Below are 27,274 nucleotides of genomic sequence, written 5' to 3'. Positions count from 1 at the left end.
TGCAATAGCTGCATGATCCTGGCTTCATTTTGAAGTAAATCTGAAGAAAACCAACGTTATCTCTTGAAATCCAAATCAGTTCTTTTCTCTTTCTTTGTTGTTGTTGTTGTTTTTTTTTTAACAATTTAGTCTACAAAGATATGTACATCTTTGGTCCCCATTACTATGTCCTTGGTAGATTTTTTTTCCACCACAATTTTCATTAGGTCTTAAACAAGCAGCAACCTCAAGGGCTAAAAAATGGAGCCAATGCAGATGTGCAAAAAACTGCAGTTCCTCAAATGGCCACTTGAGGCTGGCTCTGGAAATGAGTCAGTCCTCATAAACCCTAATGTTAAAATATCAAACTTTAAAGCAGAAATAAACATGTTTACAGCCTAGTTCAAAAAAAAAGTTTAGGTCTCTGTAGCTTATTTCAACTTTCAAGTGTTCAGGGACTGAAAGTTTATATATTTCACCCATTTCATTTTATTAAGGCTTAAAGTCAGCATATTTAAAGCAACACTTACCTTTAAGTAAATTTTACGCTTTTCTTTGTTAAGGTTAAAATGCTATTAATAAGCTGATGGCACACTGAAATGTAAGTGAATTCCACCAGAGATAAAAACTCATAATTGTACCATTCTCATATGGTTCTAAGAAAACTCCGACCAATCATTGCATTCGGTGAGCATCCTGGCTGTTTCCACATGTGGAGGCCTCCGACTGACTTAACCGCTCACGTAACATCTCTCCTCTTTATGTTATATTGTAGAACTCATCAATCATCACTGACCCCGGATAAGTTTCAAAACTCTGGGGTTGCGTTTGACTGTGTAGGATAGGTAACGTTATGTTTAGTTTGCTTCTAATATAACATATAACACTATATGCTAACACAGCATCCAGTTGCTAATGGCTAACGTTAGCCTACTGTAGCGTAGCCTCTGAAACGTTAACGTTATCTTCCTTGTGCGTTTCCACTTACTAGTAACGTTAACACTACTATCTAACGTTAACTGTAACCTTATTCTAAAACTCATCATTTTAGAATCATTTAAAACTCCAGGGTTGCGTTTGACTGTCTTGGTTGTAACGTTACACTCGCTCTCCTCTTCTGTGTATCTGAAGTTACCTTGCCAGCGTAGGCCTACATCTACCGTAGACGTAATGAGGACGTAATGGAGGAGGGGGGAGTAGGCCTTTGGAGGGAGGTGGAGTTGCAGGAGGAGGGGGATGGGACTTTGGAGGGAGGCAGGAGTTGTGGATGTTCAAATTTTTTCTAAGTGCTGTGTGAAATGCAAGAAAGGTAATAGTCGCTTTAAGGGCAGGCCAATTGAGTGACAGGCTGCCTGGGAGGCAGAACACAATCTACAGGTGTGTTACCATCCACATCTTTTATACGCATTTTGAATTGATCCAGAAAAACCCCTTAATGGAAATGTCAAATAAGTTTTTATGCTTGGGGGAAGTGGAAAAGTCAGTGTAGTGATAAAAGTTATCTGCAATTAAGTGGTATGGAAACAGATTCAGTGAGTATATGATGATGTATAGTCCTGACGCATCATCATTGCATAGGCCACTGCAAGTGTTAGTTGTCATCCCTAGATGGCTTTAACACAATTATGCACACAGGGCTGTTAGCAGAACTCTTCTAAGAGCACATAGCTGTGATAGTACTCTTTCAAAATGCTGTATTTCTATTGTCCAGTGTGCTCTATGTTATTATACACCCATTGTTTTCCTTTATATGGGGTTTGACTGGCCCTTTTGTTCTGCAGTTGTATAATGGTACGTGACTAGAGAATAGGCGCCACCCACTGCCAACTCCAGTGGGTGAACTGAACCAACTCCAAATATTTGTGTAACAGTAATGGATGGAATAGCACATGAATTCGCACTTTCTTTTGCAGATTTTCTGAAAATTTGGTTAAAATTAGTGTCACATTTGGATGGAAAAACAACTCGTGAGTCAGATCCACCTCTTCCTCATCCACAGCTTCATTCTCTTGTCCAAATATGGTCACTTCTGGCCAAAATGCCAAACTCAAGGCTTCAAAACAGCAGTCCACAGAACAATGGCTGACATCACCATGGCTATGTCAATTATTTTTATACAGCCTGTGCTCTTGAAGCATTAAGGCTTAAGCAGGGTGTCTGTTTGGGGTCATGTTTGGTTGATTGGCAGATGTGTCAGCTGAGACGATAGCCACTTGTTTGTCACACATCAGCTTCACCCTTTGGCCACCTTTGCACGAAATTGGATTTTCTAGTTCTAATAACAGACAGGCCAGTCAGTATCCTGTTGTTGGGGGCGTGACAGGGCGTAATGTGGAAAGATGCAGCACAGACAGACTGCACCAAGTTTGAAGTATTACAGGAGAAATAGTCTATAATCTGCTATAAAATGATATCATTAATATTCCACTCTGTTGCCAAATCCCATCATTTCCAGGCGATGCGGTATAGTAGCAAATTTTCTGTGGCCTGGGGGTTTGCAGCCCCAGCCCTAAAATATCACTCACTGAATAAACATGTGTGGCTATCTCAGTTGTACTATTGAGTCAGCAACAAATCCCACATGTCACCAGCTGTTGTTGTGTCGAGGTGGGAGGATTTGTGACTCTCTGGTTACGGTGGAACATAGTGTCACTACACCATTAAAGACACTGAAACATTGTGTGTTCTACTTGTGGATATAGTTAAAATAGTGTTTGTAACAGCAATTCAAATATTAATTTAAAAAAAGTATGTACAGGAAATGTAATATTTTATTTTACATAAACAGGCATTACTTCAAATCTTTTTTTATCACTGATTAAAAAATGCAAATTCCTCATTAAAAAAAGTATATATACATATATATTCTAATAAAGCTTAAATTGACGTGAGAGCTCTTGAGTTATTACAGCCTCCTGGATTTCACTAAGCTGCCTTCAGAAAACCTGTCTAGTCATTTCATCCTATGACCACATTTATTTTCCCTTTCCATTTCATCCCTGGCTATTTAGTATATAAAGTGACACATTTCTGTGACTGTTTCTTCAGCTTTATGTAGTGCAAATATTCAACGGCATCAATGTGTAATAGCCTCGTACTCCATCTACGTTTCTTTGAAATGTGACCCTTCAAAGGGCCAGCCACAGAAACAAAGAGAGGTGCCCTGCAGCACACATTTGGATGCAGAACCTTCCCTCTCTCTTTCAGCATAACAAATGGTGGGTATTTATCACTCAGCGTGGAGCTCAACTTTTTCCTCCCTTCTCCTGTTGCCACCGCACATATTCATGCCTTGACACGGTTGTCGACTGCTTTAACTAGTTCTGATGCACATGAGCAATTCTTTTCCTCATGAGCGAAGTGTTTTAAAGAAGTTATTACAGGCTTTTATATGGTGGTAAGACTCAAGATAGAACCTTATAATGTTTAATAGTGTAATTTGAGCCAACTGTCCTGAATGGTTAGGTACCATAATAAAAACAGGTTAGTGAAGATTTGTTAAGCAGTTGCTGCTGGGTTTGGTATTATGACTATTTAAAGGAACTAGGATTTAGGGGAATATATTTGCTAAAGTGGAATATATGATAATTTATATTAGTATATTTTCTATATTATCACCTGTAAATTAGAATCATTTGGTTTTTGTTACCTTAGAATGAGCAGTTTATATGATACGATGCGATTTGATGTGATGCGATAAGCTACTATACGATACGATACAATATGATATGATATGATACGATATGATACAATACGATTTACTTTTTTGTTGCCTTAGAGAAATGTGTCTTGGACTCAGGAGCAGCACAAGTATTGCTGCCTTACAATAAAAAGAGGTGAAAAGCATACAACATAGAAACATAAAAACACATACTGCACATAACAGTATTGCACATCAGCTGTATTACATAACACGAGCGCACAACAGAGCACCATTAGCAAAGCATAACACAACCCCTAAAGCATCAAGCAACATTATTTAAAATCTTAATTAAGGTTGGCACAAATTAATTCTTAAAACGATTCAGGGATCAGGTCCTCGTCCACGAAGATCACCATGTTGCACTGCCATGTTTCTACAGTAGCCTAGAAAAAAGCTCAAGCTCTAGATTGGGCCATTTGGGTTTTCTCATCAGCCACCATAGTCAGCAGCCCCTCCATAACATGGTCGTCGGAAAAGCCCCAATTTTTTAACGTGAAACTGCTTTATTCAGTGTTCTTAACGGATTCCGTTACCGTGTCTGTTTGTTTTGGAGAAGAAGAGACCTCAGCAGATAAATCAGCTCCTGATAAAATCTTCCTGAATGTCAGAATCTTAAGTTGTCAGAGAAAAAATGAGTACATGTTAGCAGATGCTAGGCTACCAGTCTTTCTGTGATGTGCCAAAAAGCATAGAAGAACAATTCACCGTCCTCACTGCTAGATGCCACCAAACCCCCCTAAAACATATACTGTTCCTTTAAAAGTATATTAAAAGTTTAATAGTGGAGGTTTTAAGAGTTTGTCTCTGTGCCCCCGAAATTTTGTCATACTATATCTTGGTGGGTGCCAATAGTATCACAGTTTGTTTGTGTGTCTCTGCATAGAAGATAATTTTGAGTTTTCATAGTAAAGCTTTTGCTTTAGTAGATCTGATGTAGGTTTTTAATTCTTAATCTGTCAGAATTTTAGTCAGGACTGGGCTAAATTAATTTGGCCCAAATGGATTTGAGGCACTGGTTGTAGTTACATCCCTGTTGTAGCACTCCACTATACCCCTTAGTCCAGATGGCTGGTAAGTCAAGCTGTCGAACTGAACACAGCTCTGTTTCATGCAGAGAATCGGGGGAGACGTAGAGTGGACCAGCCAGAATGCATGAGGAAAGGTTTCAGTCAGGGCTCTCTATATTCTATCCACTGGTCGTGTACTCTGCTCCTAAGATGTTTCAGTAGGATGCTTTTTTTTCTCTCTCTCTCTTTGTTTTGAAATTCTGAGCTGCTGAACTCACACTTGGGCTGTTTTTCAGCCGTGACTTTGAAGGCAGCAAGCAGAAAGGAGGCCTCTGATCTTTCTCCCCAAAGAGTTCTTCCCTCTCTGCAGACGTGAGTCTGGCTGAGGCTCAGGTATTGAGCCACTCTGAGCAGTACAGTGGTAATGAAATTAATGGGATGCTTTGACTTGAGCACTGGAACACACACACACACACACACACACACACACACACACACACACACACGCCCCTCTAAAATGTTGTACAAATCTGAAATGATCAGTAGTTAATGCCCATTGATTGAATTCATATCTTGAAATAACTAATTTGCATTGAGCACCTGCTCCTGTGCTTGCTGCAAATTTTATCACTGCATGTCTGGATTTAAATATTGATGCAGACATAGGTTGACTTTAATGACCATGCTGTTGTCATATGATTAAAATGTCATCAATATTTATTCACTTACATAAGTGCAGTTTGCAAAGGGAATGATAGGTCACAAAGAGTTTCATTTGAACCATATGTCCTGCTTCTATAATACATGAATGTTTCTAACATTGACGTCTTCATTTTTGAATGTCTGAAATGCTCGGTTGGCCTTCATTATTATTTTTCCTTATATTTAAATGTTAAGTGATCTTTGCTGTGGTGCTTCTGCATTTCACCTCTCACTTGGCAATCAAACTGCACTCTAGGTTTATGCGTCTCTCAGATTTTTTTATTACGGTGGCTGTTATTGCTCATGCTAACCATGCCTTATTTAAAGCACCCAGCGTTGCCCCGCTGCCTGAAATGTAAAATATATAATTTCCTGTGTGCCTGGAGATGTTTCCCAGGAAAGACCTCCCCTATTACTGGGTGTTTTCAACAACAAGTGTAATGGGTCTCTTTGGATTTACTGTACTGTAGGTTGAATTGTCACCGTGCTGTAGCAGTCAGTTGCATAGAGCAGCAAAATGGGAATACATAAAGATGAAATTACATTCAATATTTATTAAATCAGGCAAGCCTTCTAAGAAGACTTGTGTTTCCACACTATGTAGCCTCGCTAAATAATTGAAGGGGAAGGAATATCTACAGAAGCACAGAGACTCACATCTGGGTGCTGCCAAGTACAACAGCTGTGTTGTAGGTCAGTAATTACTGTTGCTGTACTTCAGCAGTTGGGTGTAAAAACACTTGGTCAATCGTGCTAAGACAGATGGAGCGTTCTGTCTTTGTTATTCATTCACTTATTTACTCACTCATTCATTTCAGTCCTTACGATCTTTATTAATGGATGGAAAAATCTATTAAGCCTACCTATTGTCTATTTGCCCATTAATTCTACAGTACAGAGAACAGTGATCTGCAAACTAAAAGGAGGTTGAAGGTAGCTACAATTCCAAAAAAACGCGGGTTGGTAACAGCTGCTGCTGAATCAATAGTGAACATCAGTGCTTCTGCATCCCTGTGCTCTGGTGGCAGGTTGTTAGCACAGATAAATCAGCACTAGTCACACATAGCAAATGGGCCAAGATGATGGGACTGAGTGTCACTATGTTATTCCAAGACAGATTACAATACAGAGAGGCCAGCAGCCCACAGTTTGAATGGAGGCACTGAACATTGAATCGACAGTCCAGCCTGCTGGAAATAAGTTTCAGGAAAAAGGTTCAAACAGGCATAGTTAATTTCAAACACTGGGAGCTATGAGAGAGTACCTACAGTTTCAAGCTTTGTGTATTGTTGTTCCAGCATTGCACTGTCTAGAGCTGATGAACTGTCTCTTCAGTGTTGGATATGCCTTGTTTTAAGCACTGGAAGTGGTTGGCATGGCAGATTGATTTGCGGTGTGCTTGCAAATCCAGGTTGTATGACAGGCTACTCTCATGGTTGATTTTACGGAAGAAGTGCAGTGAACCACATGAAATATTTACTCTTCCTCTCTTCTGTTTTGACATGGTTGAGCTTTTTCTTCTACCAATTTTTGAAATGTTTCCTTTGTTTTGTACATTTTTATTATTATCGTCTGTTGCCTTTTTTTTCTTTTAAACCACAAAGAAATAGGACAACAGACCACACTGGTGTTTTAAAAAATAGTAATACACGTCGACAGGAAATTGACTGTGTGCTACACTCTAAGATGAAGGCCACGAACTACAATCATTACTAAATGTGCCAGAAATTTAAAAGAATGCAGGTTTCACAAGTTGCTGTGAGGCACAATTATCCAACAGTTCCAGGGTAATGGTAAACACTGCCCCTCAACGTGATGAAATGAAAGCAGTGGAGACAGAGAGACCCGCCCTGGGTCAGCAGCCTGTCGCTTGATTTCCACACTTTGGCATTGCTTCAACTAGGAATTAAGCAGGCGGTATCAGGGTCTAGAAGGCTGCAGCCCTGGGATTTTAGATCAGACCTTCTTTGTTGTGCTTTCACGGAAAAACAATGAGGGGAAAACAAAAACTGGCACATTAGTACTTCTAAAATGATATCAGCAAAGAGATTTTATTATGGATGATTTAATCTAACAATTTATCTGATTCAGTTCTACAGTGTGAATTCAAGGATCAAAACTGATTCTTGCAAAGAGCATATGTAAATTGATAAAACATCTAAACTTACTATAATTTAGTCAGCAATAACTCTCTTCTTAACCTAACACTATAGCACTATCAGCATGGGACTGGAATTGCCTGGGGACCTCTAATCTGTAATAATATTATAGGCGTGATCTTAATCCCATGCAAATATGCTATAGTACTATTCAGACGGGATTAGTTTTGCATAGGGATGTGGACTAATGTCAGTTTACCACAGGATGTAAATGTGCGATTCGCACGGGACAAGAAATCTCCGTAATTCTACCAGAGATGGGAGTGGTAACTGGTTTGCACCCTGGCGTCACCTCTCTGTTGGCATGTGCGTGCTATGTTGCTTCCTATAAGCATCAGCTGAAGGATTATAATAATTAATGATTAGCCCAATATGAAATATTGCTATGATCAGGACTGTCTGTACAACGATAAGCAATATGGATTTATATTAGGCCTACCTAACACAACCAGAAGTCTTGTGGTTCTGAAAAGTGCTTTCTTCTCAACCTTTTCATTGTTCTCCCACGTAGGGCTATGCAATCATTAGAAGAATGTCCACCATCACGACTGCCGACAACACCGAATGCTTCTTCAAACACCTCCATCATTGAAAAAACGCGGAAAACTAGTTGTAAACACGGAAAAATGGTTGTAAACAGGACGTGACGAAATATTAACATACATTTTTACAGAGGATCGCGTTCGCACGGGATTAATATTACCCAAGGTATTTTCTCCGGATCGTTTTACAGAAGGTAAAAGTCGTTGTAATTTTAACTGACATTATCCGTAATGATTACAGACATGATGCACTCGGGCGGGCCTAAAATCCCTGGTAATAATTACTTTACCTTACCCTGGAAATCCAGCGTTCTCGATAGAGCACAATTTGAATTTGCTCAGCGAGTCACTCTGGCAATCAGTAATGATGCTCATTAACCATGCCCTTGTAGCCGAGCTGCACCAATCACATTGGTGTATCTGATACAGGCAGGCCAGAGGTGAGGCTGGCGAGCTAAACAGATGACGACAGCGCTGCGACGACAAAGGCCGGAATCAGTCAGTAAACATTGCAAGATGGCTACGGATGAACACCAGTTGTTTGAAACGGCTTTGGCAGCTACAATGAATGAGTTAGACTTGGCTTTTTCTCTAAAAGAGGAACAGAAGACAGCGCTCGAATCTTTCCTTTGCAAGAAGGACGTTTTTGCTGTTTTGCCGACCGGATAGGGCAAGAGTCTAATCTACCAGTTAGCTCCACTGGTAGCGCTCTGGATACGTCACCCTGTGTATTGTTCTGATTGGTCGTAGTGTTATCCAATTGCATGCAGTGATATTTACAAATGCATGCTTGGTGCCGCCCCTCGAGTTGGGCCATTACTTATAGCCAGACCCTAAATCTTTCTAGATTTGGGTCTGGATTTCCAGGCTAACTTTACCCCACGTCTCCATGTTAAACTAATCCCGTCCAAACAGGGCTTATGTCTGTGATTTTTTTTAAGTCAAAATTCCACCACAAATTACTTACCATATTTTGCCAAATATAGAGGTCATGGGATAATATCAGTCCTCATGTGAATCTGCATCTCAGTGATTTGGATTCATATTTATTCTTTTTGTTTTCACCATGCCTTTTTTGCCTCTGTCCAAGTCGAGAATTACAGAGGCTGCATTAGCAATTACAAATGAAAGTTTTAACAGCATTTTGGGTGCAGGTGGCTTATTTTGCTTCACGGCGTGGAGAGCAGAAAGAGCAAGCTCAAATGCATGTGAAATCTTGAGAGCTGATAAGATGGATGACATTTGACAGTGTGTGGCAGAGTTGGTTCTGTTTGTTTAACCCAAGAATTTTTATTTTTATTTGAAGAATATAAAATTTAAAAAAAGGGGCTAACACAGTGGGAAGTGCGGTGGTGTGGCTGTCACCTCACAGAAAGAAGGTTCCTGGTTCAACCCTTATGTGAGCCCTTATGTGTGGAGTTTACATGTTCTTCCTGTGTTAGCGTGGGTTTTCTCCAGGTACTCCAGCTTTCTCCCACTGTCCAAAGACATGCAGGTTAATAGGTGACTCTAAATTGTCCGTAGGTGTGAAGGTGAGTGTGAATGGTTGTCTGTCTCTATGTGTCAGCCCTGTTATGGATGGATGGATGGATGGATGGATGGTTAACACAGTACATTACCACTAGTAGTGCTGTGTTATGTGGTGGAGTGGAGTGAAACACAGACTTTGTTTGTCCTGTGTGAATGCCGCGCACAAAACATAGACGTGACAGGATCATCTCTATATCACATGAGGTACTCTGGTAATACTAGTCCCATGGGAATAGGGTTTAAGACACCAGGTAAAAGTATGACCGTGTTAACAAGATAATTTTAACTACCTATAGGGTTTCCTTTAGCGTTGCACCTATTTGTCATCTGAACATTGATATACGCTTTGTTGACTGCCATCAGCCCATCTGCAAATAAGATGACATTCACCAATGGCAGTGGCCAGTGTTTTTTGGTTGTGGCACAACAGAGATCTCCCCTGGGAAACAGTTGTGACTGAAAAATGTACTGAACTCACTATTAATATGCTACAGTATATCCATGATGATGATAATCAGTAGAAGGACAAGAAGCAGTAAACACATCTTCATCATCTTCAATACACAACTAATTATATTTGACGTTATTGCTGAGACAGATTGTCTTTGTGTTGTGTTCCAGATCTCAGTGCTTTCAGCACGAAGACCAGAGGTGGGGTCTCTGTGCGTGAAGGCCAAGGTGTGGTGCTCATGTGTACCCCTCCCCCTCATTCTCCAGGTAAGAAGTCAGACCTTCAGTCACAGCAAGGAGGGAAAAAAAATTCTCCTCCTCACTACATTTGAAATCGTCAATAAACTCATCACTATTCATCAGGATTCCTATGACAACTAGAAATGTTATTACTGTGCCAAGGTGAATGATTGTTTTCATTATTTATTTTTTTATTTATTGCATTACGTTTTGATGGTTAGTTTTTGTACCCGTCTGCTCTCCTCTCCATCCATCCATGCTATGAGTGCAAATGATGAGTGCGATAAGTTATGGCGACAACAGAGACAGAGCACAGATTCTCTCAGATCAAATTTGCTGGATCATTAGAAATGAAAAGAAATGTTACACAGCCAATTATTCCACATAGGCCGAGCATAGGAGACGCTCTTTAATGGCCTATCTTGAATATCCCTCTCTGCAGTTGTCCTCTAATGTAAGCTCTTATGTGAGCCATGAATCATCCAGGCTTTCTGTTTGCATCAGCTCCGTCGTACCGCTGCACTGCACCCGTGGGAATGTTTGCCAAGTGCTCTTCAGCTCCCATTTTTGGATGCCATTTTGAATGACACGATAGCGACCAGATGCTTAATGACTGATGGATTGAAGTGTAGTGAAGATGATTCTCATCCTTAAAGTTGCCCATCAATCACAGCACAGGTGTTGCTCCAGGTGTATGCCATTTTCACACTGCATCTACAGGTCAGACCACACTAAATTTTATTTTCCCACTGTAAACAAGGTTTTCTCTTAAAGTGTGACTGACATTAAATTAGGAGTAAACACTAGAAATGATGTTATGGTGTGAGATCAGTAATGGACACAGTGATTTTCTGTCATTTAAGGTTTGTTACAGTCTTGCTGCTGTAAGCTATAAAACTGACACCGGTTTCAGTCATGATGACATTCTGTAAGAGCCTCATGTTACACAGCTTGTATTAGATTGACCAACTGGATCAATACAGAATATGCTATTTAAATAATCAGTCAACCGCTAAAAGTGCAATTTAAAATAATGAGATTTTACATCAGATATCATCAAATAACCTCAATATCAGAAATCTAGTGTGGTGAATCAGTGAGTCATTTTAATACTTTAATCCTTGCAGTCATGTTTTATTGTCTGAATGAAGTCACTGAAGTAATTACTACACAGGTTGTTAAATCAGCATTTATGAACCAAAGACGGTAAACAAATAAGAAAAGATATAAAAGATCAGATCTACAAAGCAACACGTATGCCACTCAAAGCCCTCAATAACTGAAATACATTGAATATTACCACCATGAAATAACATTATGACTGTTATCAAAGATTTTCTAAATCTTTCCACTGTGTTTTTGTGATAAAAAGTGTTTAAAGTGTAACTGCAGTGCAATAAAGAGTACTTGATGAGTCAACCTTATCTGTTATTGTTGTAAGAAAATGCTTATTTGTATTTTACAAGCTTAAAAGGTCCCTCAACTAAAACTATAAAAAAAAAAAGGTGCCTCTTAGCTTTTACAGCCTTAATATTTAGTTTTGGCTATACTGATCTATACAAACAGGGGTCTTATAATAACCCTATATAACTTCAACAATGGGGAGTAGTATGTAAGATTGAGGGCAGTGGTTCCCAACTTGTCCTGCCATGGGGTCCAGATTTCTCCACTGTCATTACTTCAAAGTCCAAACAGTTTAATGCACTCTGTGTCATACTTGCATTTGGCCATGTCGTCAAGCCAGTTTGCTGTCTCTCTCAAGTAGCTGTCTATTAGTCACTCACTCCACAGCAGGAAGTGGTACTTCAAAATAAAAGCTATGTGCTGGAAACGCAGCGTACTTAGAAAAGATGAAGTGTGTTTTTTACAAACATGACACGTTACATGCAGGATGGACTCACGACCCACTTTTGGACCACGACCCACCAGTTGGGAACCACTGATTTAAGGGGATTTAGTGGCATCCAGCAGTGAGGATTGCTGATTGCAACAATGGAACTTCTCCTGGTTAAAATTCCTTCAGTGTTTATGGCTTAGGAGGTTCTTACCAGGAGCCAACTTATCCACAGGGTTAATTCCTCTCAGAACATGGTGATCTCCATAGACAAGGAGCTGCTCCCTTTGTAGATATAATCAACTGAAAATAAGAATTGTGTTTTCGTTACTTTAGAATGAGCCATGTAAAATTCCTTTAATGCCCAACACTGTACCTTTAAGCCATCTTTGTCACTTATAGATTATTAGGTTGTTAGTAGTATTTATATCTTAGACTCTTGTAAATGTCAGGCCAGCCTCAAGAGGCTGCTGAGCCTTTATTTTGATGCCTATTTTTCACATTTACAGTACATCTTTAAATACACAATACAGGTAAGACTATAATGTATTTGTTCAACAATGGTGACGTGAAATGAAAAATGATCTCCAGCAGCTAAAATAATTTCAAAAAATGCCACAGCCATAAAATTTGCCGGTGTGATGAATGCCCCGGTGAGTCAGAGCGTGTCACAACTGAAATTCACACAGCAGAGGGAGTGTTAAACAATGTTTGGGTTAAATTGGTTGTGGGAGGATTCAGAGACATTAAAAATGCCACTGAAATTAGATAGATCTCATGAGTGAAAATAATTTGGAATCAGTGAGATGTGAAAAGTTTATTATTTTCCATTTCATGGCTTTGAGCGCTCGTGGTCAGTTTTATGTGCGTCTTTGGTAAACAGTGTTTTATGAGGCTAAATTAGTTTGAATAAAACCTATTGGCATTGTCAGCTAAAACACAAACTGTACTCTTGGAAACAGAGAACTTAATGTTCAATATATATCGCTGCCTTGAAGTTTAATACAGCATAAATAACAACTATATTTTGCTACAAAGAATTAGAACTATCAGACATTACAGCTGTGTTCCTCCATGCACGCTTCCCTCTTGTTATCACACAGTCCTCTCAGTTAATTAAGCAAATGATGCTGACTTTGCAAATTAAAACATTGACATGCAGTATTCCAAAGTGTGATTCAGCTCTCTACCTTATTGTACCACCTACTAGTTTTAAGATGACTTTGAGTGCTGAACTGAGGTTTTTTTTTTGTTTTTGTTTTTGTTTTGTTTTTTTCCAGATCTGAACGTCTTTAACCCTCGTGTGACCCCTGGACATTTTTGTCCACTTGAAGGGTCATGGATGTAACTTTTTTGAAGGGGAACACAAAGGTTAAAACAGCAATTATTATTATTATTATTATTATTATTATTATTATTATTATTATTATTATTATTATTACCATTATGGGCGGCACGGTGGTGTGGTGGTTAGCACTCTCGCCTCACAGCAAGAGGGTTGCCGGTTCGATCCCGGGCGTGGGAGCCCTTCTGTGCGGAGTTTGTATGTTCTCCCCGTGTCAGCGTGGGTTCTCTCCGGGCACACCGGCTTCCTCCCACAGTCCAAAGACATGCAGGTTGGGGACTAGGCTAATTGATAACTCTAAATTGTCCGTAGGTGTGAATGTGAGCGTGAATGGTTGTTTGTCTCTATGTGTCAGCCCTGGGATAGTCTGGCGACCTGTCCATGGTGTACCCTGCCTCTCGCCCGATGTAGCTGGGATAGGCTCCAGCCCCCCCGCGACCCTCAAGAGGATGAAGCGGTTAGAAGATGAATGAATGAATTATTATCATTATGTACCAAGTGGACACTGATAGTCTTAAGAAGATATCTCTGTCTGTTTTTCTCCAGAACAGACAGATTATGGATGCAGAATCACAGATAGGGTTGAGCCAAGTGCTCAGAGCACTCCGAGTATCTGGTACAGATAATGTACATATTACAAGTACGAATATCATCCAAGTAAAATGTGTCAATATCCGTACTTAAGATGAAGGAAAAAATCGTCTGAAGCTCAATGCTGAGGCTGTAAATATTTTTAGGAAAAAAAAATAGGATAAATATAGCAACTTTCGATCAACCCATCAATATGAGGTTTAAAAAAAGAAACAGCTTCTGGTTTGGCCCCACCAATTTCTGGGTCAAGCTCCACCCAATTCCGGTTCAAACTCCACCAATTCCAAGTACAGATACAGATACAGATATTTTTGATAGTTTGACAGATACAGATACAGATATTGGTTTACTTGCTCATCCCAAATCACAGAGTTGAGAAATATTATTAGCATATATTAATAGTATATTAATTTGTCGCTGAGTTTGACAGTTTTGTTTTTAATATAATGATGGATGTGGCAGCCTAGAACTATTCACAATAAACACAAAGCAGACAGCATGCTGTCAGAATCTGCGTTATGTTCATCATAATCATATTCCTTCCATCCATCCATCCTTTTTTTTTCCTATTCGGCGTCACTTTGCAGATTTTTCACAAACAGACATTTTGTTTGCAACTGTGCAATTTATTTTTTCTTTCTTATCATCTTAATTTGTATATCAGCATGCATTAAGTAAAGAATAATAAATACACAACACATCTGTGTTGCCAAGTCTACCAGGAATCAAGACTTTATATTCTACACCAACACAATCTGTTATTCATAAATAAAGTATAAAATATTAAACAGAGATGGAAACACTTTAATAAGTTGTCAAAGTTTATTAGCTATAAAGTCAGAAAAACTCCTTTCTCTGCCCTGTGTTTTTGTTTTGGCCAGATTATACCAAGTTAAGAGACGACTCCGTCTGTCGTTTAATGACCCTTCACACACACATACACACACAGCCAAACTCACTGGGATCAATCCACCCTGGAATCTCACTTATCATTTGCCAGTTTTACCTTTCTGATGGTATCACCAATTAATTAAAATAACCTCACCGCAAATAACAGGCTCATTAAGGCCCTGTATAATTGTTATTTTTTCACCTTCAGGGGCCTGGATATTATTTTTCTAGGCTTTGGATAGACTAGCAGTCATTTTATCTTGATGAGCAGGCTGATCCTTTGTTGCCGTACAAATCCCATACTCATTACTTCTTTAAATTATTATTCATAACTTTTGAGCAGTGATTAAGAATGCTGTGCTAAATTATCAGCGGTTCTTTTTTTTTTTTTTGGTGTGTATATGTGTGTGTGTGTGTGTGTGTGTGTGTGTGTGTGTGTGTGTGTGTGTGTGTGTGTTAGTTGTCTGACATGGGTTGAAACAGTATAAGCAGTATTTTACTGAAATGTGTGTCACAAACCTTAACTATATTTTAGATTATAACCAACATAGTCAACATGTCAGATCAGATGCACTTTTATTTTTTCTTATTTTATCTTATTTATTTTGTTTCATTTTATTTTATTTTATTTTATCTTATTTTATTTTATTTTATTCTGCAGTGAAGTCTTGCTCCTTAATGCAGTGAGTTTATACCATCTATTATTACTCTACATGGGTTGAACATTTAGACTATTGACAGCTTTAAAAGGAGAGGCTGAGACTAAAACGTTAGACAGTTTTGTTGCTGTTAATTTTTAATGTCAAGGCTTACAGAATATTTTGGAATCACTGGAAAAACATATGCTTTTAACTGCTACTCTTTCATGCACAGTATTTTGAATGAGTGCATAGAGAATAACAAACAAATTGGAACCTTACAATTGGAATCAAAACTGATGAATCGTGTGCACTGTAACATAATATATTTACATATACTTATTTCATATGGGTGTTTTTCTATGAAGTTACTTTTCTATATGATTCTTTGTGAATTTCTAATGTTATTGATTGTTTCTAATGAATGTGCTGGTCTTGGAGATGCTGGTGCTTTGTTGGGGTTGACCTGATTGTGTGCACACACACTTCAATGGCTGCACCTGTGACAATTATCCACTGCTACTCTGATTGCCGAGCAGCTGACACCAGCCTCGGTATATTTGTGAGCTGCCACTTGTTTTTACAGTCTCTGAGTTGAAACGCGTAGGCACTGAGCCCATTTATTAAAGGCTTTTTAACCTTTGCAAAGCATTGTGCCTTGGTATTTTTTGAGGGGGTATGACATATTGATTGCAAAGCAAAGTACATGCCTAACATCTCTTTTCTTTTTGCGCTCATACGTCCTTGGATCCAAAGAATACGTGTTTTTCAATACCTGCATTTGTGAAGTGTAGCACTCCTCAGCCAATCTGTTCTACAGAAGCACAAAGATAGGTTCTGAATATTTCTAATGTGTATGTTCTCCGTTTGCCTTTATAGAGATCATCTACAGCTGGGTGTTTAATGAGTTCCCCTCGTTTGTTGCCGAAGACAGTCGGCGCTTTATCTCCCAGGACACGGGAAACTTGTATATCTCCAAGGTGCAACCCTCTGACGTAGGCAGCTACATCTGTCTGGTGAAGAACACGGTGACGAATGCAAGGGTCCTGAGCCCCCCGACACCTCTAACGCTGAAAACCGACGGTGAGGCTCTCAGATTTATAGCACCTCTCACACACGATAGGCCCTGATTTGTATAAATGTTCTAGGCAGACAAATGTAATGGATTTCATTGGATAAACCACGCAGAAAATATGGCAGAGTCCTCTCCCTGTTCATTTGCAAGAGTAAATGTTTTTTTAAAAAAAAAAAAAAAAAAAGATCTATTACACAGCTTCCTCCCTCTGAACTTGTTTAGCGATGATGAAAATCTAAAAGCAGATTTTTTATATTCTGCTGGTGCATTTTATTGTTATAATGCATTTGGAGGAAAACATTTCAGATCAGATAGGTTGATAAAAGTGGGTCGGTCCTCTGCTTTCCACTGAGCCGCATGTTAGTGGAGGGGGTTATGAATTCCATACACACCGTAAATAGATAGTGAGCAATGCTTTAACATTAGTGCGGGGAGCCTTCTTCGCTCACAATGTGCTTTGGTGAAACTGGCCATCAGGGAAATCATTTTCCAGCATAAAATTAACTGAATCAATGGCCCTTGCTGTGGATGGGATTTCGCTCTTTTATACTAGCCTCTCAGGAGCCATGCTGCGGAGCTGTTTGTTGGATTCAGGTGTGGATTTCAACTACAGGCTTTTTACATCTGACTACACAGAGATACGTCCATCACTTCACACAGGTGCCTGTCATTGTCAAGGTTTCAAAGAGACACTGAGATTACATCCCCTGTGAAGCTGTGAAAGGGCCTCTGTGCCTTGGAACCAGGTTTGTTCCAAATGTTGCAACACGAATTTACCTCTTAAGGATTACATCCCTTCTAGCAAGAATCCTGCTCTGCATTTGCATAACCTTGTATGAAATGGCCCCTCAGAGACATACATAATACTTAGCAGATAACCGTGCCAAATTGGTTTGTGTCTCTCATTAACTGAGATGCAAAAAATACAGTCAGAAGGGCATGTGGTCAGTCTGCTATCAGCATTTTAATGTAGTTCATGGTCGGATAAAGAAAATGATTTTTGCTTGTTCGGTTTTCAAGGATGAGTGACGGAAGAGGAATCAACTTTGCTGCAATCACATAGTGATGTCTGTCAGTAATGTGGCGATGATACTTGGGCTGAAGGACAGCACTCTCACCTGCGACACAACACAGCCAAATCAAATCTCTACAGCTGTACATCCATTATGCCAAAGAATGCCTTGGCATCTCTTGCCCTGCAAATCTCATGATGTTCAGCAGGCTTCTATATTGTGAATTTGGGTCTAAAACGCCGAAAATTACATTGGCACACCTCGCAGCAGACACCCAAATGTTCCCGTGCTGTGTGCACCCCTCAGTCATTGGAGTCTGACCAATCAGACGCCGAAATCTGTGCCTCAGTAAAAGTGAGCGATTATTACACAGTAGACAGTTCAAGCTGGATCTGTGTGCGGCTCACCACTGTCAGCTCCAACCCCGACTCTCTTAATCAAAACAAGCATCTGGGCTCCATTATACCCTGCTGGAAGCCATTGATCGTCAATTCGCAATCCACCTTGAGCAGAGCGGGGCTAAGCACTGAACTCTAATGCACTGTTTTTAAACAGAGATACAGTTCATCTCAGAAACACACCCCCGTTGATTTATCTGCTCGGTGTAAATAGAAGCAAGTGCATAATATTACTGTGGATAGCAGTAATGTAGGAATGGCTCTGAATCAGAGCACATGCAAAGTGTTTGTTTGTTAATGAAAAGGAATGCTGCAGCACAATGACATTGCTGTTTATTAAAAAAAAAAAAAGATATTTAACAGGCTATTGCATAGTTTTGTATTATCTTCATTTTTTCCATTCTCAGTCAGTTATAATAATGTTATTTTCATTAAAGGAACACGAGCCTCAGAGAGGGTTTCAGCCAACATAGTGATTTGCCATGCAGCAGTGACCTTCCATGGTTACTCTAGTGTGCATACAGTGCTGTCTGCACCCAGCTGGCCAGCAACGTCATTAGAAAACATTTAATCATAAGGAATGCTGGACAAAACCCATCTGCAAACCATCATAATGCTAACATCCACACAATGTGAAATCTGAGTTTCATTAGACATTTATAATATTGTCAATTTTATTCCCAACAAAATTTAAGGTATGTCCATTGGAAGAGTCCAACATCTTTCTGACGTCATACTCACATCCGGTGCCAGATAAAGACATCACTTCTACATACCGTAAAACTTTCCTGATTAAATGCCTAGTCCCTTTTACTCACCCGCTATGGCTACACATTTTGACAAAGACAGGCCTGTCTCAATTAGAGGCCTGGTGTGGTTGCCAAGCAGTTCTTTTATGAAGAAGAAGAAGTTGTTCTTGGGATGTATAAAACACGGTTGTTGGCTACCTCAAATTATGGGTCCATTCATTGATTACCCAGTAAGATATTCATATTCCTTCAGTCTGTAAAGACGCTTGCACATGATTGCTGATTTGCCGACACCGCAGCGCTGGCCGTCAGCTTGACCCAACGCTGATTTCTCCTCCATCTTGCAGTCAGATCTTCAAATTTTGCAGCACCCTGTCTCCGCCCCTGCCCCCCGCCTGCATTCTACTGTAAAATCATTGGCTCTACACGGAAAGGTCAGCGTCAAACGGAGTCGAAGTTCAACAAAATTGAACTTTTGGCATTGCGTCAAAACGCAGGTGAGGCCCACAACGTGATGCCAAATTCAACAAGTACCTCGATGGCAGCTTCCATAGGAAAACAATAGCACAGCGGGCATCGAGAGATTTTTAACGCTGGTCATGTGCAAGTGCCTTAAGGATCCTCAGATCAAAAGAATCCAAAGGTTTTTTCATAAAAATTATTCTAAGCTGTGTGAGTATTGTTTTAATAGAATAAGGTGGTGTGCTGTCGGTGTGCCGGGTGCCGCAATCCTTGAGTGCCGTAACTCTATCTCTCTCTGATGTGCTGTCTGTTGGAGCTAGATCAACTGAATGATTCATAATTGATATATTATCTGAAGCCAAGGAACATTAATACTGGTTAAACTAATAGTTTGATTTTACTCCCACTCTTTGCTGATTAAGTTTTGTGTGAAAGGAATTAAAGGCCTGTCCCAAATACAGGCCTATTGATTTGAGCGATTTAAGCAAGTAATAGCCCGGGCTATTAATTGAAGTTTTACGGTAAGCTATTTGTAAATGCCAGATCATTGTGAAATTGTTGCTGTTTCCAGTTATATATTTTTGAGCATTAGGAAGAGAGGGCAGCAGTGGTTAGCATTGTCCCCTCATAGCAAGAGGTTTCCAGGTTCGAATCCAGGGTGGGGGAGCCGCCCCATGCGGAGCTTGCATCAGCGTGGGCTTTTCCCAGGCTCTCCGACTTCCTCCCACAGTCAGATCAGGTTAATTGGTGTCTCTAAATTGGCCATAGGTGTGAATGTGAGCATGAATAGTTGTCTGTCTGTGTGTCTTAGCTTTGTGATAGTCTGGCGATCTGTCTAGGGTGTACCCTGCCTCTTGCCCAATGTCAGCTGGGATAGGCCCAAGCTCCCCCACAAGCCCCAACAGGATAAGCAGTTACAGAAAATGTATGAATAAATGCAATTGATTATAATAAACTTATTTGACTGCTGCCATTCTCAAGCTGGAAACAGGTCATTGCATACATGGAGTAACACTAGCTAGTGAGTAAATATGACTTTAATTATTTGTTTTCAGTCAACTGTGTGATTTATCCATTTATAACTAAAACTATTCAATTACTGTGTATGTGAATATACCTCATTTATGTCGCAAAAAAAGTAGCCATTGTCTTTACATAAAGAGTGCCTCCAGAGATAAGCCTCCAGTTGGACTGCAGTACTTGCGGTGTTATTATTGTCATAAGACATTTTCTCTCTCCACACCGACAGTGATATCAGCGAAACATAATGTTTGCAGGCACATGTTATCTCCATATGGGCATGTTTTCTGCACTGCACTGTAAATTGTTATTGAAGGCCATAGGCCCATAGCCATATTGGATGTCAGCATGATTGTTTACTAACCAACATATTTTCAGCAGTGTAGTCTAAACAACTCATTGTCCTTTACCCTGGATGTACACATTCTGCTATCAAGAAAACACTGGCTTACAGTCGGTATTATTAATACGCTAGTGCTGTGGTAAAGAACAGCATACTTGAAATGTTTATCTGGAGTGAAAGGACTATTCTCTTCAATGCTTTGGAAAATTACAATTTCAAAAGGTATTTTGAATGTGTTTATTGAGGACACGCAGCAATTGTAAACATGACATTTGCCGTTACCACCTTAACTCCAAGAAGAGACTGTTCTTAAAAAATCAAGTCATCAAATTAATTATTAAAGGCACATTATCAGAGACCATCTAGTACATTACAACATGTTGTGTAATGTTAATCATGTTCCCTGTCATGGGCGAATTATGATTATGCCCCTGGGCACAGATATGCAAAAGGCCCCTCCATCTCTCCGACACAGCAGGACACACAGACTTTGTGGTGGTTTTGCCTCTTTTCATAGTTTTTAATCATCTCTTTGTGATTTTGTGTGTCCTTGATGTAATTTCATGTCTTTTTAGGCATTTTTTTTTTTACTCTTTGTGTTTGGTTTGCCCATTTTTGTACATATTTTGTGCTCTTTTTGTGATTATTTTGGTTCTTTTACTGGTTGGTAATTTGAGTGACATTTTCCAGATGAAGCCACAGGAGCCCTAGATAATTTTGGCCCCCGGGCCTGTGCTCGGTAGGCTAGTTTGGTAATCCATCCATGTTCCCAGTATAAAACCTGGCTGTATTGCTATTGCAGTGTAGATGGTAAGATCAATGCCTGTAGGGCAACTTCCTCAATGAGCACAACAGTAGGGGTGTGACAATCCAATTACAATTAGGGAGACTATAGCTGCAGGAATAGGCTGGGCCAATTCAAGTGTGTGGAAATAGAGAATTTAAGAGGGAGTTATTATTAAACTATTACAATTCCACTACTGCGTGGAAAAATCTGATTTATGATTATTTAAGTTTTTATATATTTTAGCATAGGTGTGAAATTGTAAATGTATACAAATCTATTTTTGAACTTTTCTTAACAAGGTTTCAGAAGTTATCCTGTGTATTGCTGGATCAGGGAGCTAATAAATCCTTTTCCAATGTAATAAGCGTGGAGTCCCACTAAATTTCAGGATAGACATTTCACTTTAAAATTGGTTCACAGAGGAACAAAGCACAACAGAAAAATGTAATTTTCATGTGATTAATAAATGAAACAGGAACATAAAATATAAAGCTATACTACAAATGAAGGCTGTTAATGTTTTAGCACATCGAGCCAAGACATTATTTCTTTCAATTCCATCAGGTCCAGCCACTGAGACTGAATATGATATTGAATATACTATGGCATGAGCCAGTGAAATATTGCAAATTCATTATATGTGAAGGGCTGCTTTGGAGCTATAAATGTTGAGAATGAGATTGAAATTGAAAAGTTCTTTGGAACAAATATCATAAAACTCCTTTTCCATACATAGTGGGCCACAATTCAATAACCTCAGTCCTTCTTTGGAGCATTCATTTCATCACATAAAAAGTGTCAGGTACACGTAGGAGGTGTAATGGTTTCTCAAATGTCACGCCGGTCATTTGTCTTACTGATCATGTGTGTTACAGAGCGCATGGAGCAACACTGCATATGGTCTGATGTGTTTAGCTGTAAATTCAGGAAGGTGCTGGGGTTAGCACCGTGTCCATCAGCAGTGCTCACATGTAATCATACTGTGTACATTTAATTTCTGTAAAGACTAAAATGCTCATGTAATATTCATATTGCAAACTCCTATTTAACAAGACCGATAATAGTAATTAGATCCCAGGCGAAGGTGTTTTCCTTTGTTACTTTAAATTTGCTCAATGCCATCTGACATATCGCTCTGGCAAATGGATATAAATGGGCGCCTTAACATACAGATGAATAAACAAAGAAGGCATGTCCTCTGGCTATGACTTAGAGCTGAGGTGTTAGTCAGAGTGGCACTTAGCAAGACTGATAACACGTTATCACTTGTGTCCTTCACAATGTGTTTGGGAATTGTAAAGTGGCTTACTAATTCCTGAGGACAATACACTACGTTCTGTGTTGTCACTGGAGAATATTTGTTGGTACATCATCCTAATGGTTTGCCCTTATAATACAACTGCTCCTGAGCTTTTCTACCATTTCTTATTCAATAGACTTCAGTAGGTCATGCCTAGATGGGAATATGCTACCTATGCAGAATTTGGCTCACATGACTGCAGGGCCATCAACCATTTAACACTGGAGGGGATCATTCTTCACCTTCTGTGAACCAACCCTCGGGGAGGGTGTGGGGAGAATTGTCCATAGAGTTTTTTGGGGGGGGGCGAACTAAACAGCTAAACTGACCATTTTAGAGCACAGGTCTTTAATGTTTTTCAGGCCAAGGACCTCTTAGCTCAAAGAAAGATGGAACAGGGACCCCCTATTGCATAGATTGAATAACATTCAGTTGCACGTAAGATAATTCTCTGAATATTTTTGTGTACACTCTTGTTTGTGCTGGCTTGTGACTGCTAAGTCAGCAGCAGAACGTAGCATGGCTAGGTGCATTAGCTTCATCTTTTAGACTTTCACTGGTGGTTTCTGAGCTGGATGGTATGTCAGAGTCTCATGCTCAAAAAGTTACAAAATGATCAATTGTGGCTCATAATGTCCATACAGTTCGAAAAATAATACAGCTAATTAGCTAATATTTTTCAATAGTGTGTAAATGCTGGCTAACTAGTACACCTCACCATTATGGTTAAGTGACACATAGTGATTTAGCGTTAGCTTGCTCATGTTTGCACAAGGATTCATGGGTTAGGCTCTTAGTAATGTTGCAACTGTAAATGAAATGTGTTCTTTTTTATGAATAGGCCCATTTATCTTCGCAAATAATATATTGGATTCATATTAATGTGTGTTTTCAATTATTTAATTTTTGAAAAACAAAAAAGCAACTTATGAAACAATAGATTGGCGGGCTCATTGCAGTAACTCTTAGGACCCCCAAGGGGTTGTGGACCCTCTGCTGAAGACTTTTAGAGCGTTCTGATACAAAAATCTTAAATCAGGGGTTTTCATGTCTTAAAAATGGCTTACTGTTTTTATGACACTTAACACTTTACAAAACCAATATCAGTTGACAGTGATATATTCTGCTGGGGTACAGTAACACCACATGGACAACCCACATGTAGAGCTGCGGTACACCTTACTATTAGAACTGTATGTAATAATAATGACAATTTATGAAGTCTATGTATAGTTATGATTACATTTGCTGATGATTGTTTTGGGCCGCAGTGTGTGGTTGCCTGTCTTAGTGTACTATTTTTTTCTTTATATTTTTAACAATATATTGCTAGCCTAGCATGTCTGCTTTTTCCTACTGACTTTAATTACATAAAACTGATACCATTATCTTAAAATAAAAGTAATATAAATATCTTAAAATACATACCATGTGCTATTCTTAACTAATCCTGTATATGAATTATCCCCATGCTTTATTCCTATTTATCTCTATCTATCTATCTATCTATCTATCTATCTATCTATCTATCGATAGATAGATAGATAGATAGATAGATAGATAGATAGATAGATAGATAGGTAAGTCTGTATTTGATCTAAACCAGTACGAAAAAACTTAAAGACTCTCTGAAGTAAAGGTGCATAGTTGAAAGATATGCCAGATGGTGTGCATAATGTGAAGTCCCACACTTGTAAACTGCGCGATTCAATGTTCCATGTGTCTCTTGAGAGGCCTTTACATCAGAAATCCTCCAGGAAATTTAGATTTGCTGCTTCATTTTTTCTTCAGTAGTTGCTAACATACTCATAAAACAGGTACCAGGCCAATAGGAAGAGAGCCTCCCTATTATTTCTAAAATCACTATGCCCAGGCTCTGTGTAGCACACTGCAAGAAAAGAAGGAGATGATGGGAAATGGGGAGAGTAAGTAGTGGTTTCAATCTGCTTGGTTCTAATGTCTGCAATTTCTCTTTCTTAACCTTTTCCAGGTGTCATGGGTGAGTATGAGCCCAAAATTGAGGTGCATTTCCCTACATCTGTCCTGGCTGCCAAAGGAGTCACAGTCAGGCTGGAGTGCTTTGCTCTGGGGAAGTAAGTAAACAAGGACATATTGCACAAATGTAGGTAGCTGTTTATTACAGCAGCATCATATTATTCACTAGGAACAGTAAACTACAGCCTATCACTGCTCTGTTGCTAAGAGATCCTTTAGATTACACTCCTTGTGTTTTTCTCTCTTCTTTAAATTACATTATTCCATTACCTGAAAAGGGAACCAGGCATATCTTGTCTTCAGGCGGGATGTTAAGTGAGTGTAGAGAAGTGCAGCATCGTAGCTCGGCTGTTAGATGGCATGTTAGTGCAAGGGGGGAAGACTGAATAGGGAATTCAGCCCTAGGGACCCATGTGTTCTCATAATTGAGAGCCCTAATGTATCTGTGTTTCCTGGGTGCTTTCAGGGTCTGTTATGAATGTAGAAAGCCAAGGTTATGTGTATGGAAAAAATGAAATTGGTAATAGTTGTCTGCCAGGAGGGAAAACACACTTTTGTCCACAGAGACTTCAATCCAAACCACTTACCACGGTTACTAAAGTTAGCATTCTGGCTTCATGGTTTCCACGACCATTGCCTATTTAAATTCAAATATATAGTATGTATTATTTCTTTAGTTTTTCATTCAAATAAAAAAAGAAAACTGGAAACCCTTTCAAACTGTTGTTCTCCAAAGCAAGGTTGAAGTGGTGTCTGACATATTTTCATTGTACAACATAATCTTTTATCATCCCTACTCCATTTTGTTTATAATTATTCAGCATGAATTATTCATTGCTGACTTCTATCTTAAGTGCAAACAGTCTCTAATCTACAGATGACTAAGGACCTCATAATTGTTTTCCTTGATTTCAATTAATTATCCACATTATGGTAAGTCATTTCCTAAATATATAGACACTGCATTATAATCTTGCACCCTTTAGTTTTCCTATCAAGCTAAGCAGGAGTGTTGGGATGCTTGTAGAACAGCCAAACAGTGTGAGTTTTTGCTCTGTGCTTCCCTCAATGAGGTAATTTGTGCGTGATGGCTTTCAGTCAGACAGTGATGCCAGTGACTTACCCTTTTACATAGAGATGAATGATTTATCAATGCACCCTATTAAGAAATGCCAGTCTTTATATAGCACTGAAAATGAAGTTAAAATGGGTTTTGTTCTGCTGTTGATCAATATTTATGATGGCACCACTAGCAAAGACGGGGCAGAAAAGCTCTTTGTGTGTGAATGCCAAGGCACCTTGATATGATTGTCTGTTGTGATATTTACCAGTGACAGTACTTTGTAGGCCACAGTCAAGGGCAAAGAGAACAATGAGACAATGAAAGTGAATTAGAGAGCAATAAAAATAGTCCAATGATTTTGCATTCTAGTCACCTTATAATGTTGTAATATCTGCAGCTCATCTTACAAACTACTGGACCAATCAGCCTAATATTTTGTGGCCACATTTGTGACAGTGCTCAGATCACCTCTAGCTGATGCAGTGATTCACAAAAAATATTTTATACCATTATTGACTGCTGACTCCTCATTCCTCTTAACTGGCCAGTAGGGGCCGCAAGGTTTCCAGAAATTGTCTCGGCTAAAACCAGCAAACCATACCTTGTTACAGGCCATATTTTGGCCTTTGGCATGGCTCAAATATTTACATTTATAGAAACGTTTGGTCACATTTTAAACTGTAGCGTCTGCAGATTGATTACATACCTGATAGGCCTATATTATGATCCATTAAAGGAACAGTGCACCCAAAAATGAAAATTCAGCCATTATCTACTCACCCATATGCCGATGGAGGCTCAGGTGAAGTTTTAGAGTCCTCACATCACTTGCGGAGATCCCAGGGGAGAGGGGGTAGCAACACAACTCCACCTTATGGCTTACGGCGCCCCAGATTCAAACGTCCAAAAACACATAATTGAAACCACAAAATATCTCCATACTGCTCGTCAGAGGACCCACGATATATTATCATGATACTAAGGTCACAATACAATATTATTGCAATATTGCAATATGCTTAGTATTGCGATACAATATATTTTTTTACTTCTTTCCCAACTGCCTGAGCGTAAGGTTAGCCCTTATGTGTGTAGCATTCCCAGAGTATTTTATTCTCATATGACACTGCTTGCAAATCGCATGTGTCATACAAGTCCTTCTTGCACTCTGTGTTAAAAAAAATCCCAAATAAGTCCAGGTGTTTGATTTAAATGCCAACAGAGCATTTCTGATTTCTCTCTCTGGTGCCTCCATCTTTGTTTTGATGAACTTCCTGCCAAATGCCGCTGGCTGAGATCTCACCAGAATAAAAAACCCTCTGCACCATCTAGTATTAAAAGTAAAAAGCAATTGATATTATTATTCTAGTACCAAACTTTGTATTAACATGTGTATTTGGAAAAATTAATAATGTATAATAAATGATTGATACCTGGCATCCATTCATTGATACAATA

General features: G+C 39.3%; 1 protein-coding gene across 2 annotated transcripts in view; it reads left to right on the top strand.

Moving 5' to 3' along the window:
* cntn5 (contactin 5) overlaps nt 1-27,274 on the top strand; it is a 135,215-nt gene that overhangs the window by 59,524 nt on the left and 48,417 nt on the right. For both annotated transcript variants that reach the window (XM_049576274.1, XM_049576273.1), the window contains exons 6-8: nt 10,244-10,339; nt 16,491-16,694; nt 24,749-24,851. In XM_049576274.1, coding sequence (XP_049432231.1) covers nt 10,244-10,339; nt 16,491-16,694; nt 24,749-24,851 — 403 coding nt within the window. The remainder of the gene's footprint in view (nt 1-10,243; nt 10,340-16,490; nt 16,695-24,748; nt 24,852-27,274) is intronic.

Source organism: Epinephelus fuscoguttatus, linkage group LG5, assembly GCF_011397635.1.
Source record: "Epinephelus fuscoguttatus linkage group LG5, E.fuscoguttatus.final_Chr_v1".
NCBI lineage: Eukaryota > Metazoa > Chordata > Actinopteri > Perciformes > Serranidae > Epinephelus > Epinephelus fuscoguttatus.
Note: the sequence above shows the minus strand (reverse complement) of the source record. Positions and strands in the feature narration are given on the sequence as shown.